Source organism: Octopus bimaculoides, chromosome 25 (genome assembly GCF_046866305.1).
Source record: "Octopus bimaculoides isolate indiv1 chromosome 25, ASM4686630v1, whole genome shotgun sequence".
Lineage (NCBI taxonomy): Eukaryota > Metazoa > Mollusca > Cephalopoda > Octopoda > Octopodidae > Octopus > Octopus bimaculoides.
In genome coordinates this window covers 12349407-12373466 of record NC_142952.1, presented here as the reverse complement: position 1 = coordinate 12373466, position 24060 = coordinate 12349407, and the positions used below count along the sequence as shown (strand labels likewise).

The 24060-nt window shown below is 37.9% G+C and overlaps 1 protein-coding gene across 3 annotated transcripts in view; it reads right to left on the bottom strand.

Moving 5' to 3' along the window:
- The window catches only part of LOC106875554 (Golgi-associated PDZ and coiled-coil motif-containing protein), a 455453-nt gene that overhangs the window by 57166 nt on the left and 374227 nt on the right, over window positions 1-24060 (bottom strand). For all 3 annotated transcript variants that reach the window (XR_016238373.1, XR_016238372.1, XM_089341983.1), the window contains exon 3: window positions 13713-13888. Coding sequence is in view for 1 of the 3 variants with exons in the window: in XM_089341983.1 (XP_089198109.1) it covers window positions 13713-13888 (176 nt within the window). In the remaining 2 variants the exon portion in view is untranslated. The remainder of the gene's footprint in view (window positions 1-13712; window positions 13889-24060) is intronic.

Below are 24060 nucleotides of genomic sequence, written 5' to 3'. Positions count from 1 at the left end.
TGTTGTCTCTTGAGGTCTCTGGGTGAGACTTGGATCCAACTTGTACGAATGCAAACATAAAATAATAATAATAATAAGGATCTTAACTGATTGGAAATGTTATCATGTACATTTTTTTTTTCATGTAAAAGATGGGCTGCAGCAAATATTCTGCTCAATATTGCAGATTTGTTTGACCGTAACCACTTTCCATAGAGGGACTATATGACTACTCCCATTTTAGAACAGAAGGTGGGACCGATCAAGCAGAGCCAGAGAGGACGAGGGGAGGGAGTAGAAGATGACTGGCAGCACTGGGTAGCAGAAGAGTAATGATGAAACGTAATTATGAATAAAGAGTACACCTGTACCATAGGAGATAATTAAAACAAGCACAACTGAAAAAATGAAAAGTAAGGAAAATAGGTTTTGAAAAAGGTTCAATTCATCAAAATATCACTTGGTTAAAACTGGAAATTGGTAAAGTAGAGAAGAATATTCCAGGTTTTATAGTTTTCCAATAACATTAGCAGGGTTATTAATGTCAAGGAATCGTGATATCAACATAGGAATATATTTTATCACTGATATAAAAGAATATTTTGTCACTCTCTTTCATTTCATCCAGTTATTGATTGTAGGCAATGCTGGAGCACTGCCATTTGGGGAAAACCCTCAGTAACATGTTCCCAGGTTTTAAAGACAGCGTGCCTGACATTGTTATTTAGGATTGTAGGCAGAAACCAAGTTTTGCGGGAGGAAATGGGTTGAAGGAAACAGTGCATAAGCTTATTTGATGGGGGTGTAACTCTTCCTGGATGTTAGACTTAAAATGTTGGGTTAGTTTAGGGTAGTTTTAGTGAAGTTTAATTCAAGCAGGCCAGGTAGATCTCTGATCTGCATGTGACTTTAATGCTGCTGCTTCCAACCAAGGCAAACAACATCTAGTGGTTCTGTTATCCCTTTCTCCTTCTGGTCTCAGGGACACATAAACATGTTAGTGATCCTGCTCCCTTCCAATCAAAGCTACCAAAAAAAAAAAAACATGCCACATGTAATATTATGGAATTCTATTGGACATGAGAGAGGTGAACATCTTGCTTAAGGTCAATGGAAAGAAGAAGAATTAACGCAGGAGTGGCTGTGTGGTAAGTAGCTTGCTTACTAACCACATGGTTCTGGGTTCAGTCCCACTGCGTGACATCTTGGGCAAGTGTCTTCTGCTATAGCCTCAGGCCGACCAAAGCCTTGTGAGTGGATTTGGTAGACGGAAACTGAAAGAAGCCCGTCGTATATATGTATGTATATATATATGTGTGTGTGTGTCTGTTTATCGCCACAACATCACTTCACAACTGATGCTAGTGTGCTTACGTCCCCGTAACTTAGCGGTTCGGCAAAAAAAGACCGATAGAATAAGTACTAGACTTCCAAAGAATAAGTCCTGGGGTCGATTTGCTCGACTAAAGGCGGTGCTCCAGCATGGCTGTAGTCAAATGACTGAAACAAGTAAAAGAGTAAAGAGAGAGTTCACCTGAGAAGCTACAAGACTCTCTGAAGACAGGATCATATTCCTACCTGAGGGTACATCCTGAATAAGGTATCTATTTTAGGGTACATCCTGATTAAGGCATTTCTTAAAGGTACACTATAAGTAAAGTAATATTTACATTTGAAATATGATTTGCTATTAAAACCTGACAGATTTAAGAGGCATGCAGAATGCTGCTGTTGCTGTTTAGTCAAGCCTGGCCCTCCATGAGCGGGTCTGTGATCAACCGGTGTTTCAACCACGAACATCTTATCTTAACTTTCTTCACACTACATTACTCAATATGCCTTTCATTCTCCTAAGGTGACAGAATGTACTCTGAGAGGGAGAGATTCAACTGCTATTTCCAGTAAGTAACTCAACTAACCATATGAAGGTACCTAGTAATAACTGTTAGCGTAATTAGCTATGTTTATTAAACATTTAAAATAATTAATTAATCTTGAATATCAGGGGTTCTTCTGAAAGAAGAAGAAGAAAAAAAAAGGGATAATGTGAGTTCCTGCATCATCAATCAGTAAGACAGACGAAAATATTCCAGACTTTTCGAAACTTCACCGTTTTCAACATCACAGCTCAACAACTCAAAGAATTGTTAAGTTCTAATGATAATAACTGCTTTCGTACTTAGAGATGGGCTCCTCCCCTGTGACGGAGTGTTCTAGAACAAAACAGAAGAAACAACTCAAAACATGCAAACATAACCAAATACATACACACACACACATAGACACACATATACAAACACATATATGCTCAAAAGGTAAACATACATATATATATATATATATATATATATGCATACACAATTATAATCAGAGCAGATCTTGATGTATTCCCTGGTAGTATGTGTGTATGCATGTTTATATATATATATATATATATATATATATATATATATATATATATATATACACACACACACACACACACTCATACACACCCCATGTGTATATACACACAAACATGTATATAGCAAGACAGACCAGAATAACTCAAGTGATGAACATGTTCACTGTTGTTAACTTTATGATGATGATGATGATGATGACAGTGGTGGTAGTGTTAGTGCTGCTGGTGATGATGATGGTGAGAATGATGACAGTAGTGATGATGATGACAGTGGTGATGGTGATGATGATGATGGTGGTAATGATGGTTCTGGTGGTGGAGATGATGGTTGTGATGATGATGACAATGATAATGACACTGATGATGCTGTTGCTATTGTTGGTGGTGGTGGTGGTGATGCTGGACCCTGTAGAAACCCCAGTGCTTCTATATTTATCACTTAATATTGATATAGGGGGCCTATTTTCTTAAGCAGATCATGTTCACACTGCGAATATTGCACCCTGCTTGTATGTAAACAGCCCAACACAAACCCACACTCTCTCACACAGCCGCCTCATAATTAGACATACATCTCCGCGTATATTTGTGAAATGTATGTGTACATGTAATTGAGAGAAGGAAAATATTTGTTTAATATGCCAAGTGAAGTTTGGAACATCCAGTTTACACATTGCCGAGTAAGAGGGAGGGAGGGAGGGAGGGAGAGAGGGATGGCGGGAGGGAAGGGGGAAGCAGTGACGCTAGTGGCGTCGTCATCGTTGTTGGCGATGGTTGTGGTGGTAGGGGGGACGGGGGAGGAGAAACACCAGAGTACATATGGTGGATGCATGTAACTGTGTTTAATGAGAAGATATGAAATGTACAGAAAAAAGTAAAAAAAAAAGAACCCCGATAAAATAAAACCCCCAAAAATGAAAAAAAATAAAATAAAATAAAATAAAAACCTAGGTAGGGGTTGGGGTAAAAAAAAACAAAGAAAAAAAAACGAGGGTTCTGTACTGAGCAGCTCCCTTTTAGCAGTGGGGTAAGGTACCTATAGTTTGTGCCTGGTTAAATCCTGAAGTCTGTTGATGATAGAGTAATAATTTCTGGTCTAACCATGACCACCACTACTACACTGACAACAGCAATATAACAGCCGTAATAATAACAAAAAAAACAAAAAAAAAATCATAATCTTCTTCCTGGTAACATAGGAAAACAAAGAGGGGGGGGGGGGGAGAAAACATTGTAGAGACAAGAGAGAGAACGTAGTCCCACCTCCCCTCTCCTGTCTCTTACACTCTCTACAAACATAAAACACACGCATACATATAAACATACAGTACACACACACACACACACAACTTTCTAATTTGTCCATTTACTGTTGCTTCATGAACAAGAGTAAAAAAAAAAACAAAAACATAATAATTCTATTATTTTGTGCATGTGTATGTATATGTATATTTGTGTGTGTGTGTGTCTACATAAATGCATGTGTTTTCTTGATAAAATATTTCTATTCTATTAATTTCTTTCCTATGTTTGCATATGTTAGTTTTAATTCAATAACACTGAATTAATAATAATAATAATAATAATAATAATAATAATAATAATAATAATAATGATAATAATAATGATAATAATAATGATAATAATAATAATAATAATGATAATAATAATAATAATAATGATAATGATAATAATAATAATAATAATGATAATAATAATAATGATAATAATAATAATGATAATAATAATAATAATAATAATAATAATGATGATGATGATAATAATAATAATAATGATAATAATAATAATAATAATGATAATAATAATAATAATAATAATAATAATGATAATAATAATGATAATAATAATAACAATTTCTTAAAAGCAATAAAAATAACAATCATTATTATTAAGGCGTCGAGCTGACAATCATTAGCGTGCTGGACAAAATGTTTAGCGGTATTTCACCCGTCGCTACGTTCTGAGTTCAAATTTTGCCAAGGTTGACTTTGCCTTTGTCTTTTGGGGTCGATAAATTAAGTACCAGTTGAACACTGGGGTCGATATAATTGACTAGACCGCTCCCCTAAAATGGCTGCTCATGTGTCAAAATTTGAAATTTGAAATTTGAAATAATTATTATTATTATTATTATTATTATTATTATTATTATTATTATTATTATTATCATCATTTGAGGCGGTGAGCTGGCAGAATCATTAGCATGCCGGACGAAATGCTTAGCAGTATTTTGTGCATTGCTATATTCTGAGTTCAAATTCCCCTGAAGTAGACTTTGCCTTTCATGCTTTCAGGGTTGATAAATTAAGTACCAGTTGAACACTGGGGTCGATGTAATCGACTAGTCCCCTCTCCTAAAATGGCTGCCCTTGCGACAAAATTTGAAACCACTATTACTATTATTATTAAGGTGGTGAGCTGGCAGAATTGCTAGCATGCCAGATGAAATGCTTAGCAGTATTTTGTTGAGCACTTTGTCTGATGTGCTAACAATTCAACCAGCTTGTTGCCTTATCAATAATAATAAAAATAATAATAATAATAATAATAATAATAATGATAATAATAATAATAATCCTTTCTACTAAATGCACAAGGCCTGAAATTTTGGGGGAGGAGACTAGTCATATTGACACCGGTGTTTCACCAGTGGTTATTGACCCCAAAAGGATGAAAGGCAAAGTCAATCTCAGCAGAATTTGAACTCAGGACGTAGCAATGGGCGAAGTACCGCTTAACATTTCACCTCGGGTGCTAACGATTATGCCAGCTCACCGCCTTATAATAATAATAATAATAATAATAATAATAATATGGAAGCAGCATTTGAAGTGGATATTAAAGATAAAAAAACACCTGTGCAGTGTCGGTGGAGGGGAGGAGTGGGGGGGAGCGAGCTAGTGAACAGAATATTTCTTTGTGTTCCGTTTTCAGTAAACTTGTTGAACAATATTTTTAGAGAATAGAAACAAAGAACAAGGAGAAGACAATGGAACACAAAATCCAGAAGACATTGACCAGAATATTGTAGCATTAGAGAAAAGAGATTATCATATAAAAGAGATTATAATATAAAGGAGATTATTATTATTATTATTATTATTAGACAGACAAAATGCCGCTAAGCATTTCATCTGTCTTTATGCTCTGAGTTCAAATTCTGCAGATGTCAGTTTTGCCTTTCATCCTTTCAGGGTCGATTAATTAACCATCAGTGAAACATTGGGGTCAATGTACTCATCTAGTCTCCTCCCCCAAAATTTCAGGCCTTATTTCTATACTCTTTTACTTGTTTCAGTCATTTGACTGCGACCATGCTGGAGCACCGCCTTTAGTCGAACAAATCAGCCCCAGGACTTATTCTTTGTAAACCTAGTACCTATTCTATCGGACGCCATCGGTTGTCAAGCGATGTTGGGGGGACAAACACAGACACACAAACATACACACACATACATACATACATACATGGTCCAACCCATGCTAGCATGGAAAGCGGACGTTAAACGATGATGATGATGATGATATACATACATATATACGACAGGCTTCTTTCAGTTTCTGTCTACCAAATCCACTCACAAGGCTTTGGTTGGCCTGAGGCTATAGTAGAAGACACTTGCCCAAGGTGCCACGCAGTGGGAATGAACCCGGAACCATGTGGTTGGTAAGCAAGCTACTTATAAAATAAGTACCAGTTGAGCATTGGGTCGATGCAATGGACTTACCCTGCCCCCAAAATTGCTGGCCTTGTGCCAGAATTTGAAACTGATATTTGAGAAATCGGCGTTAGACAAAGGTATTCACCTCTAGAATAATTGATAAAATAAACTTCATTTGACTTAGATTGCAAGACCAGCAGTTTTGAGGGGAGGGGTGCTTGTTGATTACATTGACTTCAGTACTTCAATGGTACTTTATTTTATTGACCTCTGAGTTGTGAAAAGTAAAGCCGACCTCAACGGGATTTGAACTCAGGATTTAAAGAACTGGAAGAAATGTTTTAAAGCATTTTTCTTGGTGTTCTAATGATTTTGTGAGCAGCTCACCACCCTAAATACAAGAATAAAGAATATTTACTGCTGGAAATAGATGTGATGAGATTATTTGCTGGTCTCTTTAAGGATGTAATTGGCAGAAAGACAACAGGTAAGTGTATTTTCAACATGGCCTATTTAACAGAAGATTTGTTCAAGACAAACGGACAGACATTTAAATAATAATAAAGGAGGAGGAAGGTGGAGAAGAGGAGGGAGGAGAGAAGAAGAAGTGGTAGAAGAATTGGAAGAAGTGGTAGAAGCAGCAGCAGCATACATCATCTGAATGTGATACCTTAAAGGATTGGATTGAAACAAAATATAAAAATAAAAAAACCCCCAGACAAAAACGAAACAAAAAAACAAACAAAAGCAAAAAAAAAAAAAAAAAGCAACCCATGCAGAAAGTAGTATTGTTAACTGTAATGTTATACAACGAGAATAATCTGGACTAAGTTTACAGTAGAAGGAACAAACTCGCAATGATCAGAAGAGAAAATAAAATTTACTACAAGTATACTAGTAGAAAAAAAGACAACACCAAAAAACAGAGCTTTATTTAGACAGGCACTAATCTAATTAATTGGTAAGCATAAACACATGGTTGGCACTAGTGTTCTGAAAAACATTAATGCTAACTACTTGTCAAATAATGTGTTCTGGAATTGATTCCTGGGTTTGCTACTATTGTTGCTGTTTCATCATTACCATAATCTTTGTCTTTTAACCGATGCCAAAAAGGATTCCGCTTTTCCTTGTTCTTGTTTACTTGCCAAAGTTGGTATCTGTACAGAACTTCTTACTAAGGCTTTTGAAGTTCATAGACAATCCTAAATCAGTTTTTCTTTGTCAATATTTTAGTTAAAAATAAAAAATAAAAAGAAAAAAAGAAAATGGAAACTTAGAAACAAAATCCCCTCATGGGAAGATTTTTTTTTTTTATTCATTTATCATGTCAGCTTTAGAGTCTGACTAAAAGCTTTTTTGCTTGAACTCTTAAGACATGGGGGGAAAAAATGTTAAGATATTTGGCTTCACAGATGAGATGACACAAGATTAAGATGAATGGTGATGTACAGGATTACAGACATATCAAACCCATGTCTGCATTGCAAAACAAATGTTAAAACAAGAATATTAATGATGATGATGGTGGTGACAGTGGTTGTGGTGGTTTTTAAGATAATTAAAAATGGGTTCATTATTATCAGCAGATAAATATTCATTTAGAAAATTTCCCATTTCCCGAGAGGAAAGAAGTGCGATGCTTAAACACTGTAAATTCCTCTCCTACCATTCATTGTTTGGACCATTACCAAAGTCTTTTATTGAAATAATCCAGCCACGGGTATCATAATCATACTTTAGTTGCACTTCTTGTTTAATAAACTCTATATTGTGGTAATTAACCATTTATTAATGATTACAATTAGTTTTACGTAAGAATGGTAAATTACAGTCTTCTAACATTGGCAGACAGTTTTGTTATTTATCAACGATAAAATAATAATTGAAAAAGTGCCATCCATTGTTTGTCATTGAGTCTCATTGTAAATGGATGACTATATTTCAGATTAATTCTGATTAGTAAACAGAGTAAGTGTTTCCACTGCTCTCGGAGAAGAATTGGATTAGTTGGCAACAAAAGAACTAAAATATTGGTTAAAAGCATCAATTGTTGCTGTCTTCCTCTCTTCACCACCTCATCACACATAAAGTGGCAGAGAACTATAGACAAACACACACACACACCACACACTTAAGACTGTCATAATGGTTGAGTGATATCATTAATTTCTGTGAAGTAGATAGACGGTACCATAAAGTTCTAGTAGATAGACCAATGTCTGTGAAGATAGATTTGATGACAATTTCTCTTTTATTTCAGTACCTAAAGTATTGTCCTTTTTGTGAGGGGGGGAAAAAAAAAGTCTAGCTAATTAATTAAAATGATTTGTGCTGAGATATATGTTCCCAAACCGAATACTTCAAAAATCACTTTGTACTTCAATGGGAATGAATCAAAACCTTATGGCATATCAATTCCAAATGGGATCCTATTTGGAATATGGCTTCAGACTCTTGGCAATGAAAATGCAAAGGTCTGGTAGATAGCTTTGGGCATTGTATTGAACACCGTTTTCTCAGTAAGATTCAGTCCATCACTTGATCCAAGTGATGGGTGGGCATGGAGATCCACATGACCTCTTTAAACTCAATTCACATTTATATGCAATAGGAATCCTGTAATTACACACTAAATTTAGAGTTGAGCATATCCAAAAGCAATTACAATGCAGTAATTACGGGATAATTAGATGTACTAATTAATCTTGACTTGTAAACTGTAATAATTGTTTTCTTTGTACAACGGAGATGAGAAATATTGATATAATTTACTTAATACCTAACAAAATTCAAACAAATCCATCAATCTACATTCTGATCTAATCCCTCTGGAATTGATACAATAGGTACCAGTTATATTTTGGAGTCATGATTTTATTGACTCCAGTCTTTATAAATTTATAGAGTTGGGCAATGAGGAAAATTCCTTTGCACATTATTTAAATTGGTAAATTTTTGATAGTCTTCAGATGACATCCAAGGTATATGTTTGCAGAGGAAAAAGTGAAGGGAAAGAAGAAAAAGAAGGAAATTGGAAAAACCTGAGAAATGAAAGAGAAATGCTTCAGTGTGTGTGTGTGTGTGTGTGTGTGTGTGTAAGACAACAAAAATGTGTGGGGGAATCTCATATGTATATTCTTATACATGTCTATAGTTCATCAAAATTTCTGAATTGATAAGATGTAGATTGATTATGTCAGAGCTGAGATCAGTAATCCATTTCATGTCAGATTCAATTCTGGTCAGTCATATAAGGCTGCTAATGGACATGTCTGTGAATGTTACAAGGAAGTATTCCTGAATATTTCTCAATTTCTTGTGGAGTTCTTGGACTGTTTAACAGTAGTGTATACACCACAAAAGTTGGAAATTCTATTGCTTAGTCTCAAGCTAGTCCTGATAAAACAGAAGTGCTACTGCTGAAACCATTCCATCTGGTTTTCAGAGACAGACACTATATTATCTAATGTGTTCTTTCAATTTGAGAATGGTAAGACATGACTTGAGGGAGATTTAGTACATATTTCTTGGAGATCAAATGAGCATGTCAATGCTTTCTTATCTGTAAAAGAAGAGGCTGGACTAAAGAAGGATGGACTAAATAATTATCTTTATCTTTTATCTAGTACTTGTTTCAGTCATTAGACTGAGCCCGTGCTGGGGCATCATTTTGAACAATTTTTAGTTGACTATATTGACCCTAGTACTTAGATTTTTAAAGCCTGGTATTTATTCGGTCTCTTTTGCTGGACGCCAAATTACAGAGACATAATCAAGCAGTGTGAGTGGACAAACAGACACACACACATACTACGGGTTTCCTTTCAGTCTCCATCAACCAAATCCACTCACATAGCTTTTGTCAGCCTGAGGCTATAATAGATGACACTTGCCCCCAAGGTGCCATGCAGTGGGACTGAACCCTGAACCATGTGGTTGGGAAGCAAGCTTCTTCCCACACAGTCACGCCTGAAACAGACTTTAAAATATTGTCGCCTAGAATGACATAGAAACACACATACACAAAAATCACATACACATACACAGACACCATCTGCCAGTACTGATGTCACACATTAATCACTGTAATATATCTGGCATGGTGCCACCAAGTAATGAAATGTTGTTCAGAGTGGAAACTAAACCAGTTATGCAGGTATCCATTACCTATTGAACATCACCACTTCCGATGTCTATGAAGCCATGTTAACTCTACTCCATTTTACACTCTGTTTGAGCGAGTTAACCGGAACATTCTCTCACATCTTGTACTTAACTGAACTTGTAAGGAATAACTTTAACCCAACACATGATAGAACCAAACGTGTAATACAAGAGATTGGAGTGGAATTAGATTTATATCTTCTCTATTTACATCTCTCCTGTAAAAATAGTAACTGATCTCATCTTCACTTCCTTTTCATTTAGATAATGAGTAAAAAAAAAAAAAAGTTCATTAACTTCTTTTATTAATCACTTTCTGGAGTTTGGTCAGTTTATTACAAAAATATATGAGAAGAGCGTAAAACTTTCTCGCTTATTAAATTCTGCAACATTAGATATTTTGGGCAGAATTTCTGGCTCTGTTTTAATTTTAGTAATTACAAACAATTAGGTTTTATAATCCCTGCCTCCACCAAATAAATAAGATTGAGCGGTTTAGAGACGGTGAGTATGTGTGTGTGTCCTGGATAAGACATGAAACTGTACCCAGTGGCGAAGCTTCAGTTCAGGAGTTCTGGCGATGTGGGGACCATGGGGTCACCCCTTAATTACCATTACTCCCAGGTTTGTTCTGACCTGGAACGGTAGTACCTGTCAAGGTCCTTTCTATGGGATAAATAGATTTCCTAGAAATAGAGGAAGCTCCAATCATTTTCGATAAAGTTGTGGGGGAAACCAGCCCTTCTAGGAGAAAGTTACTCTGACGTAAAACATGCAGTCAAAATAGTACCAGCCACCTTGCAATGCTTGTCAGTGGAACCTACCATGGCGACCGAGAGGGTGGCAAAAGTGTTGTACAAGCTTTTGTCACTTGAATCCAATGTTGTACAGATGTTTCGTTATCTAATGTGAGAAAGCTATAATCTGACAAGATGAGGCAATCCTCATGGCAGGCCCCGCACCAGATGGTTGCACATGATTAGGAAAGGTCTCTAGAGGCTCAACGTCACCTTGGAGGATGCAGAGGGGCTGGAATGGAACCACAAGTGATGGAGAACACTGGTAGACCTGGTCAGCTCTACGCATGATGATGTCTCTGGGCCCACTAACCTGGGATGACTACAGCCCCATGACGCAAGGGCATGAGACAAGCAAGGGCATAAAACAAGCAAGAAGCAAGCAAGCAAGACCTGACGATTTGACTGAGGACTGGTGAACCAGATGGCTACACCAGGCTCCAATCTGATTTGGCAGAGTTTCTACAGCTAGATGCCCTTCCTAACGCCAACCACTCCGAGAGTGTAGTGGGTGCTTTTACGTGCCACCGGTATGAAGGCCAGTCAGGGGGTACTGGCAACGGCCACGCTCAAAATGGTGTATTTTATGTGCCAGCTGCACAGGAGCCAGTCCAGCGGCACTGGCAACGACCTCGCTCGAATGTCTTTACACGTGCCACCGGCACAAGTGCCAAGAAGGTGGAGCTGGGCACAGATGCCATCACGATTTCGCTTTTGCTTGCCCCAACAGGTCTTTGCAAGCCGAGTTTCGTGTCCAATGAAGGAGACAACGTTGGCATGGTTGCCAGTCGTCGAATTTAGTTCGATTTCGATTTCACTTGCCTCAACAGGTCTTCGCAAGCGGAGTATGATATAATTCAATTAGCTGCAATTTCTAGTAGATCAAATGACCATGTAGAGTTTCCCATATTAGTTCATGTTGTTCCTTGTTATTTAACGCTCGTTATCTCATGTTCTCCAGAATTATCTCCAGTGTTAAACAGGATTATCTCAGTGTTAAACAGGATTAACAATAAGTTGAAGACAATAGACTAAAACATCTATGAGACTAACTTTTGATTGATTCCCGAAATGACAGATAAACTATTCTTGTTAATAGCAAATTGGAAAATATGACAAAATTTTCAAGAATAATCTAGAAATATTTTCCAAATTTCATTGCATGTTTGAAAAAGATTAAAAAAAAAAAAAAAAGAAATCACGCACAAACAAAGAAATACGGAAATAATATAAAGAACCAATCCAATCTTGATAGAAATTAACAAACCATTTTGACGTTTGTTTTGCTTTAATTAAAAGATTTATTTTCCTTGGTTGAAATTAATTATCGAAGCAAGAAATATTGGAATTAGAGTGAAATAAATTACAATAATATACCCTTCAATCACCCACCCTCTCACCCAAAACACACAAACAAAGGGAAAACAAATAAACAAATCCCAATATTGTTTCTTATGGATTTTTATAAAATATAGAAAATCAATTGCTTATTTATTTTGCAGGATTTAATAGCTTTTTTCTTTCTATCTTTTACTTGTTTCAGTCATTAGAATGTGGCCATGCTGGGGCATTGCCTTGAAGTTTTTTAATTTACTTTAATTAAATGAATTGACTTCAGTACTTTTTTTTTTTTTAAAGCCCTAGTACTTATACTATTAGTTCCATTTGCTGAACTGTTAGGTTATGGGCACAAAAAACACACTGACAGACACACACACACACTCGTATGCACACATACAACAAGTTTCTTTCAGTTTCCGTTTATCAAATCCACTCACAAGGCTTTAGTTGGCCTGAAGCTATAGTAGAAAATACTTGCTCAAGGTACCATGTAGTGGGACTGAACTCAGAACCATGTGGTTGGGAAGTAAGTTTCTTACCGCACAGCCACAGAATCTTCTACAAAAATAGCAGACAGTTACTGCTGTCAGTGCTGCTAAACATTGTAGCTATTGAGGAATGGTCTTCTGAACCAGTTATTCACAATGGTACCCATATGGCTGACCCCTGGAGTAACTTGGCCCACATGAAGGGAGCCTCAAACTGTTTATCCATTTGTGTCGGGGAGATCAATGGAAAAAATTTACAACTTTGTTTTACAAAGGGTCCTGAAAAACATGAGAAGAGTTTTTAAGGGACCAGGTCAGGTCAGTCAGGTGGGGTGGGGGGAATGCAACATTGCAGCATGTCGCTGCATCTGCCGTTTGTTGGTGTCTGCTCGGGTTGTCCTGGGCAAACCTCCAAGAAATGTCTCACTTAGTTCCTGTTTCTATGACAACATTTCTACATCTGCTCTGACCATGAAGCATGTAGTCGACCAACACAAGCCATCACTCCAGCTTGATCCTCAGAGAAGAGTGTGATATATAGGGGGAACCATAACCAAATAATGGTTCAGAATGTTTGTTTTAGACCAACAGTTCTTTAACCAGTAGTTCTTTAGACTAGTAGTTCTTTAACTGTCAGATACTAACAGACCCCATAAATATCAGTGGGGGTAGGGGTTAATCTCTTCTCTCCCTTTATTAATAAGAGAAGAAAATAGAGATTGATGTATCTTGTCTGTCATTATGACAATAAATATAAAAGACCCAAGCTCTGCTTGACCACAGCCAACCTGAGTACTGTACAACAACAACAACAAAACATTGTCAGTTCATGATATAAAGAAATATGGTTTACCTTCCAGCGAGTTCTTTATCCAAATATTTTGCCGCCAACCTAGCGCCATAGACCTCACTCTGCAGAGCCAAGATATACTGACGTAACTCATGGTTCTCCTTTTTCAACTGTTTTACTTCTGCTTCAACTCTAGATACTTGCATCACTTCTTGACTGCGTTTTGTCATCTCGTCCTCCTGAAATTAACCAAGTTGGAGTAGAATACTTATTATTAAAACTCTTAATTTAGCATTAATTTATTCATACTTTTAAATTTAATAAAATTTCAAGTAATCAAAAGTTGATTTTATGATTGTGTGTGTGTGTATGCATACAGTGGAGGAGCAATGACCCAGTGGTTAAGGCAGCGGACTCGCGGTCATAGGATCGCGGTTTCGATTCCCAGACCGGGTGTTGTGAGTGTTTATTGAGCAAAAACACCTAAAGCTCCACGAGGCTCCAGCAGGGGATGGTGGCGAACCCTGCTGTACTCTTTCACCACAACTTTCTCTCACTCTTACTTCCTGTTTCTGTTGTGCCTGTAATTCAAAGGGTCAGCCTTGTCACACTGTGTCACGCTGAATATCTCCGAGAACTACGTTAAGGGTATACGTGTCTGTGGAGTGCTCAGCCACTTGCACGTTAATTTCAAGAGCAGGCTGTTCCGTTGATCGAATCAACTGGAACCCTCGACGTTGTAAGCGACGAAGTGCCAACAACAACGTATGCATACATGTGTGCTGTAAAGAACTCATAATTTTATGTATGATGCTCTGGCTTTCTGCTGTGAATGTATTTTTTCGCTTTTTTTAATGACTTTGTTCAGTGAAAAATGGCAGAGTCCATGGTGTTTCCTTGCCTCCATCTTTGGTGGAAGGAAGACAAGACGTTTTCTTCAGATCAAGCACCCGACTGAAATACTTGCTTAAGAATGTAGTTGATTAAAGAAACCTGAGGGCCAGGTGATGATGGTGTTAAACTCAATGACAGATTACGTTTAAAATAAAATAGAAAAAAAAAAGGGCATATTGATAATGTAGTCTTTGTTATACTATGTCTGAGCTGAAGCTGGGAAGACCATCTTAAATTCAAATAAAGATGGTACAGCTGTTGATCATAAGTCTACTGAAAATGAGCTGACCTGGGGCTAAATAACCACCCCCACAACAACAACAACAACCCCAGCTGCTGCCACCACTGCCACCACCACCTGTACAACTAAAATAGAATATTTATCAAACTTACTTCCAATTTTTATTTTAATGAGCGAATGATAACAAGTTAAAGCTTAGATATTTAATTATTGATTACAAATATGTATAATTAATAATTTGGTATAAATATGTAATTAGAAATCAAATTTGATAAAAGTAAAGAATTTATGTGTAAAAATAAAAATATATTTCTGGAAGTCCTTTAGGATGGAACTGTAAAAGACATATCTCAGCAAATCCTGAAAGATTATTTTAGAAAATGAGAAATAGCATAGATGTAATTAATTAATGAGAGTGAAAGGAGGAGTCTAAATTATAAGTAACAGATATATTTAATGTGAAAAGGAGGAGGAGCTAAATGAGAATTAACAAATATATTAATTAATGTGAAAAGGAGGAGAGCTAAATGAGAATTAACAAATATATTTAACGAGCGAAGTAGCTAGAAAATCTCTAAGTGATGCAAGTCATAACTATACTCTTTTATTTGTTTCAGTTATTTGACTGTGGCCATGCTGGAGCACCACCTTTAGTCGAGCAAATCGACCCCAGGACTTATTCTTTGTAAGCCTAGTACTTATTCTATTGGTCTCTTTTGCCAAACCGCTAAGTTACGGGGATGTAAACACACCACCATCGGTTGTCAAGCGATGCTGGGGGGACAAACACAGACACACAAACATACATATATATATGCATATACAACGGGCTTCTTTCAGTTTCCGTCTACCAGATCCACTCAAAAGGCTTTGGTCGGCCTGAGGCTATAGAAGAAGACACTTGCCCAAGGTGCCACGCAGTGGGACTGAACCCAGGACCATGTGGTTGGTAAGCAAACTACTTACCACACAGCCACTCCTGCGCCTATAGTGAGGAATAATGTTTATTGCCACATCAATATGGCTGTTCCACAGGAACTGACATTACTAGCATTTTTAACCCTAGGAGGAGCCTCCTCCAGCTGGTTACTGATGCAATCTGCACTCGATATATATAATGAAAGCAGAGGAGTGAACCCCTACCATCTTCTAGCAGATGATAGAACCACCAGACCATATGGTTTCAAGCTATTTGTGCTCATCTTCAGTGACAAATGAGAAAAGGAGGTGGAGCTAAACGAGAATTAGCAAATCATCATCATCATCATCATCATCATCATCGTTTAACGTCCGCTTTCCATGCTAGCATGGGTTGGACGATTTGACTGAGGACTGATGAAACCGGATGGCAACACCAGGCTCCAGTCTGATTTGGCAGAGTTTCTACAGCTGGATGCCCTTCCTAACGCCAACCACTCAGAGAGTGTAGTGGGTGCTTTTACATGTCACCCGCACGAAAACGGCCACGCTCGAAATGGTGTCTTTTATGTGCCACCCGCACAGGCCAGTCCAGGGGCACTGGCAACGATCTCACTCGAAAATCCTACGGGAGCCAGTCAGGCGGTACTGACAACGGCCACGCTCAAAATGGTGCATCTCATGTGCCACCCGCACAAGAACCAGTCCAGGGGCACTGGCAACGATCTTACTTGGCTTGCCGGGTCTTCTCACGCACAGCACATTTCCAAAGGTCTCGGTCAGTAGTCATCGCCTCGCTGAGGCCCAATGTACGAAGGTCTTGCCTCACCACCTCAGCCCAGGTCTTCCTGGGCCTACCTCTTCCACGGGTTCCCTCAACTGTTAGGGTGTGGCACTTTTTCACGCAGCTATCCTCATCCATTCTCACCACATGTCCATACCAGCGCAATCGTCTCTCTTGCACACCACAACTGATGCTTCTAATGTTCAGCTTTTCTCTCAAGATACTTACACTCTGACGGGTATTCACATTGACATTACACATCCAACGGAGCATACTGGCTTCATTCCTTGCGAGCTTACATATGTCCTCAGCAGTTACAGCCCATGTTTTACTGCCATGTAGCATGGCTGTTCGTACGCATGCGTCATACAGTCTGCCTTTTACTCTGAGTGAGAGTCCCTTTGTCGCCAGCAGGGGTAAGAGCTCTCTAAACTTTGCCCAGGCTATTCTTATTCTAGCAGCTACACTTTCAGTGCACCCACCCCCACTACTAACTTGGTCGCCCAGATAGCGGAAGCTATCGACTACCTCTAGTTTTTCACCCTGGAATGAGATAGAAGTTGTTTCCTGTTTGTTTACAGTCTTTATTGCACCTGAACATCTGCCACAAACAAAAACTAACTTGCTAGTTAACCTGCCTTTGATGTTGCTGCACCTCTTATGTGTCCATAGCTTGCACCGGGTACATCTTATAGAGTTACTACCTACTCCTTTTCTACATACTGAGCAGGGCCATCTACCTGAAGGGGTTTGTGTTTTATCTACCTTCCTACTTATTAGGATTTTGATGCAGAAAACATGTAAAGACTAGAGAGGAACAAAGCTGGCATGCTCTGCTGGATGTGCAATGTCAGAGTACATGTGCAGCAGAGCGCAAATATATTGAAAGAAAAGTTGGGCATAAGAGTGAAGATTGTGCTGTTTGGTCATGTAGTGTGTATGGGTGAGGATGTGGAGGCGCAATGGCCCAGTAGTTAGAGCAGCGGACTCGCGGTCATAGGATCGCGGTTTCGATTTCCAGACCGGGCGTTGTGAGTGTTTATTGAGCGTAAACACCTAAAGCTCCACGAGGCTCCGGCAGGGGTTGGTGGCGAACCCTGCTGTACCCTTTCACCACAACTTTCTCTCATTCTTACTTCCTGCTTCTGTTGTGCCTGTAATTCAAAGGGTCAGCCTTGTCACACTGTGTCACGCTGACTATCCCTGAGAACTACGTTAAGGGTACACGTGTCTGTGGAGTGCTCAGCCACTTGCACGTTAATTTTACGAGCAGGCTGTTCCGTTGGTCAGATCAACTGGAACCCTCGACGTCGTAAGTGACGGAGTGCCAACTACTACTACTACTACTACTATGGATGAGGATAGTTATATGAAGAAGTGCCAATCATTTAAAGTGGATGAAACTTGTGAAAGAGGGAGACCTAGGAAGACATGGGATGAAGTACTGAAGGCTGATCTCAAAATCACTTGACCACCGATGCTGGTGTGTTTACGTCCCCGTCACTTAGTGGTTCGGCAAGACAGACAGATAGAATAAGTACTAGGCTTACAAAGAATAAGTCCTTTGGGTTGATTTGCTCGACTAAAGGCTGTACTCCAGCATGGCCGCAGTCAAAAGACTGAAACAAGTAAAAGAGTAAATACACACATACACACACACATATATATATATATTTATATATTTATTATATATAGAAAAATGCTCTTATATTTCTGGTGTAGTAACCATGACAACTCAACTGCATAGGTAGTTGTTAAGTGGTTGCTATGGTAGTGGTAGTTGTTGTTGTTGTTGTTTAACCCTGGGTCAGCCTTGATCCAGCAGATCTATGATCAAAGCCATTACAGTCATGACCGGACCATAGCCGCTTTGATTCAGGCATAGTATATCTAGGACTACAATATCAAGGTGCTGGTATGAATGATGTGTGGTCGATTTGCTGCAGCTGGGGCAAGACACGTGAGAAACTGAAAGATAGAAACTCTATGGAAGTCCATTGTGTGCATGTGTGAGAGGAGTTGAGTGCGTGATATCTGTAATTGAGTGCCGCTACTCTCATATACAAGCTGTGTCATTCCTCCCCAATTCTTCTGTAAAAACATGTATGGCCATAGGGAAGCATTATATTGATTGGGAAAAAAAGTAGGGCGGGGGGGGGGCGTTGCTTTCACTGTTAGAATTCCATCTGACAAAAGAAAGTATGCAAAAGTGGATGTTAAAACAACGGTGATGGTGATGGTGATGATGACACATGTGTATACATACATGCAAATATGTATGTGTGTATACACAGATACATACACACATTCGCAATGTATGTATCCATACATGTGTGCGTGTGTGTGTGTGTGTGTGTGTGTGTGAATATATACACACACAAATATACACATACATATGTACACGCACATACATATACATACATACATTCATACACACACGCACATATACGTACACATAGACATGCATTCACACACACACACACACATACATACATATAGGCATACATTCACACACACATACATAGATACATATAGACATACATTCACACACACACACATACATACACACACATATCTGAGCTTGTGTGTATATATATATATATATATATATATTTACACAGTTTGTCAATAGAGCTTACCCATCGGAAACAGAAATGTCTTAGCTTTCCTGACGTCATCAAATGAGAGAGAGAGAGAGAGAGAGAGAGAGAGAGAGAGAGATAGATAGATAGATAGAGAGAAAGAAAGAAAGAAAGAAAGAAAGAAAGAAAGCAAGCATGTAACCGAGGCTACATACTTTTGCAGTACTGTTAATACGACAGTACAAGAAGATATAATCAAATATACAGAAGTAACCACAACAACAAGTCTATGAATGAAGAATTTCTTTTTTTTTTGATTAAATAGAAATAACAGCAGGAATGGTAAGAAGAAATGGTTCCAGACACTAAGTGTTGGAAGGAATGGAAAATGGTGGCACATATTGCTTGTGTGGCTCGGTTAAAAAAAAAACAAAAAAATCATCCCATTTGAGTGACCTGGGGTTTTACATGGTAATAAATGTTAATGCGGTTTATGTGGTCAGTGTTGCTTGGCAACCAAGCCATCTGACCCATGGGAAAAGTAACTGTGGGGTGACTGTCTGAAGCCATGATTGAGACTTTCATGGCAGATTATGCCACAGTTAGGTGTGGTTAAGAAACCTGCTTCCCAACCATGTGATCTTGGGTTCAGTCCTGCTGCACAACACCTTGGGCAAGTGTCTTCTACTACAGCCACAGGTTGGCCAAAGACTTGTAAGTGAATATGGTAGACACAACTAAAAGAAGCCCACCATGTATACACACACACACACACACACACACACACACACACGATGGGCTTCTTGCAGTTTCTGTCAACCAAATCCACTCACAAGGCTTTGGTCGGCCTGAAGCAATTTTAGAAGAAACTTGCCTAAGGTGCCATGCAGTGGGACTGAACCCAGAACCATGTGGCTGGGAAGCAAGCTTCTTACCACACAACCATGCCTGTACCTATATATATATATATATATATATATATATATATATATACACACACACACACATATATACAAAGGTGTGCTGAAATGTTCCTGGCTTTGGTTAAAGAAAAACAGGAGGATCAGTTAATTATGATTTTATTCAACATGTTCTCCTCTCAGATTCACATACTTATTGCAGCAGTCGTTCAGTTTTTCTAAGACCGGTAAAAGAACTCGGAAGGCTGGGCCTCCAGCCAGGCCTTTCACAATACCCTTAAAGCCAGGAACTTTTTGCCCCCACCCCACGTGTGTGTTTGTGTGTGTGTATATATATATATATATATATATATATATATATATATATATATATATCTATATATATGCACACTGCAAATATAAAGTTAATGATTTAGATATAAATATTGTAAATATACACATTAAATATGAAGTCAACAAGTCTGGAAAATTATATTATTGTTAACAAAATCTCATCTTGCATATTTAAACATTTACTCAGTGGTGGGTTATTCAAATATATTTTGTGGACAGAAAATCTCATAAGAATACAATTACTTCCAAATATGACAATATGGTAAATAATGGTTTAAGAACATCAATTTATGAAGAAGGAACTGAAGAATTAAATCAGTTTTATTCCCTCTTTCGCAAAACTATTTAATGTTCTACACATTTGTCTCATGCCGAGAATATTTTATGATTAGGCAGCAGCTGAATTTGGAGAGACTAAACTCTTTCAGCTTTAGTTTTAGTTATATCAATGTAAATTTACTGTAATAACTGGTCAGTTAGGTTGCTTTATTATTTGGTTAAGGGAATAATTCCAGTTTGGATCTCCTTGTATATTATTAAACAGAATTATAGAGAAAAAAGAAAAAAAAAGTAATTCATATTTGAGGGAATGAATTAGTTCTGGCAGCAGTGACACAGCAAATTCAACTGTAGTGAATAGTGATTTAAGAAGGGAGGGGGGAAAATTTAGAAAAAGACACATTTGATTTTATTTGGAGAGAAGAGCTTATTCAACATGATGAAAGTCTGCCAGCGAAAAACCAAAATGGAAAAGAATTCAAATCTTTTGATGATCAGAAAAGTTGCTGCAGGGAATTTTGGCAAAAGTTGTAAAAGTTCAGTGAAGTCATTTAATAGGAGATGATGAAATGGTGTTCCGTTCCAACCAACATAGACAGATATAGAGAGCTGTTTTTAAATTGGGGGTCATCTTATGTCAAGAATACAAGAACTGGGGGAAACAAGGAGTACAAGTGAAATATAGGAGGGTGAGGCATAAGAGGATAGGGTGGGGTGGGGGAGGAAACAATGGGTTAGCTATAAAAGAGTGGGGGGGGGGGGAAACAAGGGGTAGAAATGAAATGTAAGAGGATGGGGAAACAAGGGGTACAGATGAAATATAGGAGGGTGGGGCATAAGAGGATGGGGGGAAACAAGAGGTTAAATATAAGAGAGCGGGAAGACAAAGAGGGAGAGATGGCGGGGAGGAAACACGATGATCATCATCACCACTACCACTGTTTTAATGTCCATTTTACCATGCTTGCATAGGTCAGACAGGGCTTGTTGAGGCAGATTTTCTACAGCTGGATGCTTCTTCTGCCACCAACCCTCACATGTTTCCAACAAGGTCTTGCAGAATATTGGAAATGAATGACATTCATTTACAAACAACCCCACATGACGTCAAGGCAGGGAAACATAAACATACACACTTCAGTTTCCATCTAATAAAATCCAATATACTCACAAGACTTCGGTCGGTCTTAGGCTGAAGTAGAAAACACTTGCCAAAGGTGCTGTGCAGTGGGACCAAACCTGAAACCATGTAGTTGGGAAACAAACTTCTTAACCACTTAGCCATCCATGCATGCATCTAAATCTGACTGAAAGTCATCTTAGAAGCATACATTTCTAATTGTGCCCTTATATTAATTATTGTTTTTTCTATTTGTTTACTTATTTACCTCTAAGAAATAGAGATAAGTAAACATTTGTAAAATGTTGATAAATAAGAAATGGTGTAATAATTCTAGACCTTATCTTTTTTCTGAAGGAAGAAGTAGAATATTTTAAAATAAAAATATGAGTATGCTGCAAAAAAATACAAAGAAGTAACAGAAAGAAAAAGATATCATTGCAATAGTTGATTACCTTGTATGTGAATACTAATTAAATATTAATTAAATATTGGTTCAGTAATTAAACATTGGCAGATAAGAACTGTTAAATGATCGTCATCTGCTTAGGTTGGACAAGTCAACACAGTAAGAGCTAGTTCTTATCTGGAGTTTCCAGTCTCCTACAGGGGTCAGAGAGATATGACTCACTTGTATCAGTCATGTTTGACAATTTCTCCTCCTGATATCAACCCCTTTATAAAGTATCTTAGGTACATTAATCATGGTGCTAGAGAGAGGGGGGGGGAGGTTCTGTTGTGTTGTTGGAAAACAGTAAAGAGTCCTTCAGCCAGGCATTGTTTCTGCTCATTCTCTTGTAGTGAGTGCATTTTAATATGGTACCTGCATTAATGAAGTTACATTGGGCCCTGTATGACTGAGGAGTGCGCAACTCTACATTGCTTCTGTTCAAAAATATGTGGCCAAGAAAGTGAGTTAAAGTGATTACAGAAGGACAAAGGTGGGTGGGTAAAGGAAGAGAGAGTGTGATGGTAGAAGCAGAGTGACTGGAGTGAAGAAGGAGTAGAAGAAAGAGTGATGGCAGCAGCTATTGCATACAATGCGATTCAGGTGGATGATGTTATAAAATCTCAAGAAACCGCAAACATGCTTGATGTTATTGCATATTTTTACCCAGTAACATGAAGCTTCCTTGTTAGATCCTTTATGGTAAACTTTGTACTAGCAAAACATGCTGTGGCTGCAATCTATGACATTAGAAAAAAATCAACTCAAAACTATGAAGAAGATCAACATTAAGCCAAGACTCGGGGAAGAACTAGCAGGAGATTGTAAACTCTAGTGTCAATCTATTGTGACAGCTGCAGAACTGTTTAAACAAGAGTGTCAAAGGAATGTAACAGACAAACGACAAGGATGAAGAATCTACCAATCCCAAACCGCTTCTACAGTCTATCAAGTGAATCTTGTGTGGACATATGTTCCATGCAAAGATTGGTCTTCTCAAGCATCAAAAATATCAGATCAGTGAATGAGAATGGAAAAGAAGAAACAAACTACTCAGAAGCAAAGATAACTAATGATAACAATTTTAATCCAACATTCAACATTAATATTGAAATAGTAGAAAGTTGAAGACAATAAATTTTTTTTTAGCTTCACGAAAATGTTAGCTATCAAAGTGATAATACAGGAATAGCTTGGTATTATAGCTTAAAAACTGTTGTAGACATCTTTAGAGGTTTTCTTTTAGAATATATCTAAACTATTAATCTTAGATTTTGACAGTTCAGATTTTATTAATTGATTCTACAAGATTTGGCAAAACAATTCAGTTTAACTAACCAGGTATAAACACTGATATCACTCTCTTAGCTTCTCATGTTGATATCTTAAAGCGTTGGCATTAAGAAGGGCATCCAGCCATATATCCTCCTCCTCTTCTTCTTCCTCCTCTTCTTCTTCTTCCTCCTCTTCTTCTTCTTCCTCCTCCTCTTCTTCTTCCTCCTCATCATTTAATGCCCATCTTTCATGCTAACATGGGTTGGACAGTTTAACAGGAGCTGGCAAGCCAGAAGACTACACCAGGACCCAGTCATCTGTTTTTGGCATTGTTTTTACTGCTGGATATCCTTCCTACCAAGTAACTTGCAAGACAAAACCTCTTCAGCTGAGAGTGGGAGTGACACTGAAGACATATGTGTGTGTGTGTGTGTGTGTGTGTGTGTGTGTGTTATATGGCATAGGACTTTATGGATGATATAAGATGAGATATGCTGTGCTAAAAGGATAGTGAGTAGAAAAACAACAAAATACAACAAAAAAATTCTATCTCTGGAGAATATTTCTGATGAATTACTGTATTTTGAATTTGAAGAAGTCAATAGCATCTTAAAAAA